The sequence below is a fragment of the Arachis ipaensis genome, chromosome B05 (genome assembly GCF_000816755.2).
Source record: "Arachis ipaensis cultivar K30076 chromosome B05, Araip1.1, whole genome shotgun sequence".
Taxonomy (NCBI): Eukaryota; Viridiplantae; Streptophyta; class Magnoliopsida; order Fabales; family Fabaceae; genus Arachis; species Arachis ipaensis.
The window spans coordinates 149,714,728-149,716,176 of NC_029789.2; the positions used below are offsets into that span (position 1 = coordinate 149,714,728).

The 1,449-nt window shown below is 35.6% G+C and overlaps 1 protein-coding gene across 1 annotated transcript in view; it reads right to left on the reverse strand.

Moving 5' to 3' along the window:
- Nucleotides 215-1,449, reverse strand: part of LOC107645072 (cytochrome P450 71A1) — a 3,840-nt gene continuing 2,605 nt past the window's right edge. The window contains exon 2 of the mRNA XM_016349091.2: nucleotides 215-1,043. Within this exon, the coding sequence (XP_016204577.1) occupies nucleotides 456-1,043 (588 nt within the window). The 3' untranslated portion in view covers nucleotides 215-455. The remainder of the gene's footprint in view (nucleotides 1,044-1,449) is intronic.

Sequence of the window (1,449 nt, forward strand, 5' to 3'; positions counted from 1 at the left end):
GCATCAAGATTTACATATCATCTTCGTATATGCTTCTTTATATGATTATTACTATTATGTTGTGGAAATTATGGAACCCGTCTCCATATTCAGATTGAATGAATGAAGTAGAAGCAAGAAATGTTCTAGCTATATACACGGCTTTAATTCTACCAGAGACTTGTGCATCGGCCAGCTTATGGATTATTGAATTTAATGTTTGCAAGAAAATATACTTGTTTAATTTACTTCATTGGGGGAATATGTTGCTCATTCACATAAAAATCTCAGTAAATTAAACTTGAAGCTACATCAGCTTGCTTAGAGTTCTAAATGATGGTACAGAAAATAGTACTGAAGAAACATAAGAGTTGCCACTGATGAGACATACCAAAGTAGTACGTAAATATATAGTCTCCAAGACTTTATTCACACTCATCTCACTAACATCACTTGGAAAGTAAATGATTACGTTGTTATCCGAATGAGAATGGAATAGGCTTAAGATGAAGTGGGATTCTTTTGGAGGCAACGAGGCCAAATGTCTCAGCCATATCTATGGCTTGTGGAGATTCCCAATTGAAGTAATAGAGAAGGTTAGCGAGCATATACTCAACAGAAGCAAGGCCAAAATTCATTCCAGGGCATCCTCTTCTGCCGAAACCAAATGGGATAAACTTGAAGTCTGGAGTGTGGCTATGGCGATGCCTCTCTGGAATGAAGTCTTCCGGGCTGTCCCACACTCGAGGATCCCTCTGGATAGCCCAGACGTTCACGTACAATCTTGTCTTTGCTGGGATGTCGTATCCAGAGAGTTTCACATGGCGTGTTGCCACTCTCGGAACCAAGAGCGGTGCAGGTGGATGCAACCTTAGAGTCTCTTTCACCACACATTTTAGGTACTCCATTTGGTTCACGTTGCTCTCTTCCACAATTGATTTGTGCCCCACAACCTTTCTCACCTCTTCTTGGACTTTCTTCAGTTCCATTGGATTTTTCATTAGTTCTGACATTGCCCATTCTACTGTTACTGAAGTTGTCTCACTTCCCGCTGCAAACATGTCCTGAAATCATTACTTTTTAACATCAATTATACAGGACAATTATTACCATCTGATATCTTCACTTTCATTCTTTTTCAATTATAAAAGTTTTTAGAAATATACTAATATTTTTGCCTATAAAAATATAGAATTATAATTTTTTTAAAAACTAAATTAGCTTGGTCATAATCCTGTGGATTACGAACAAAAAAAACTAGAAGTCTAGAACCAATTTATAAAAATGTCGTGGAGCCAAGAGTCTTCGTAGAATAAGGAAAAAAATCAAGTACTACTTTTGCATGAAATGTGAATTTATAGTGTTAGAAAGAGTAAGAGAGAACAATAGAAAAAATATTTGTATGTATTTAAATTGTGTAAAATGATATGATATAAAAAAGATATTTATAGATTCTAAGAAAATAGATAT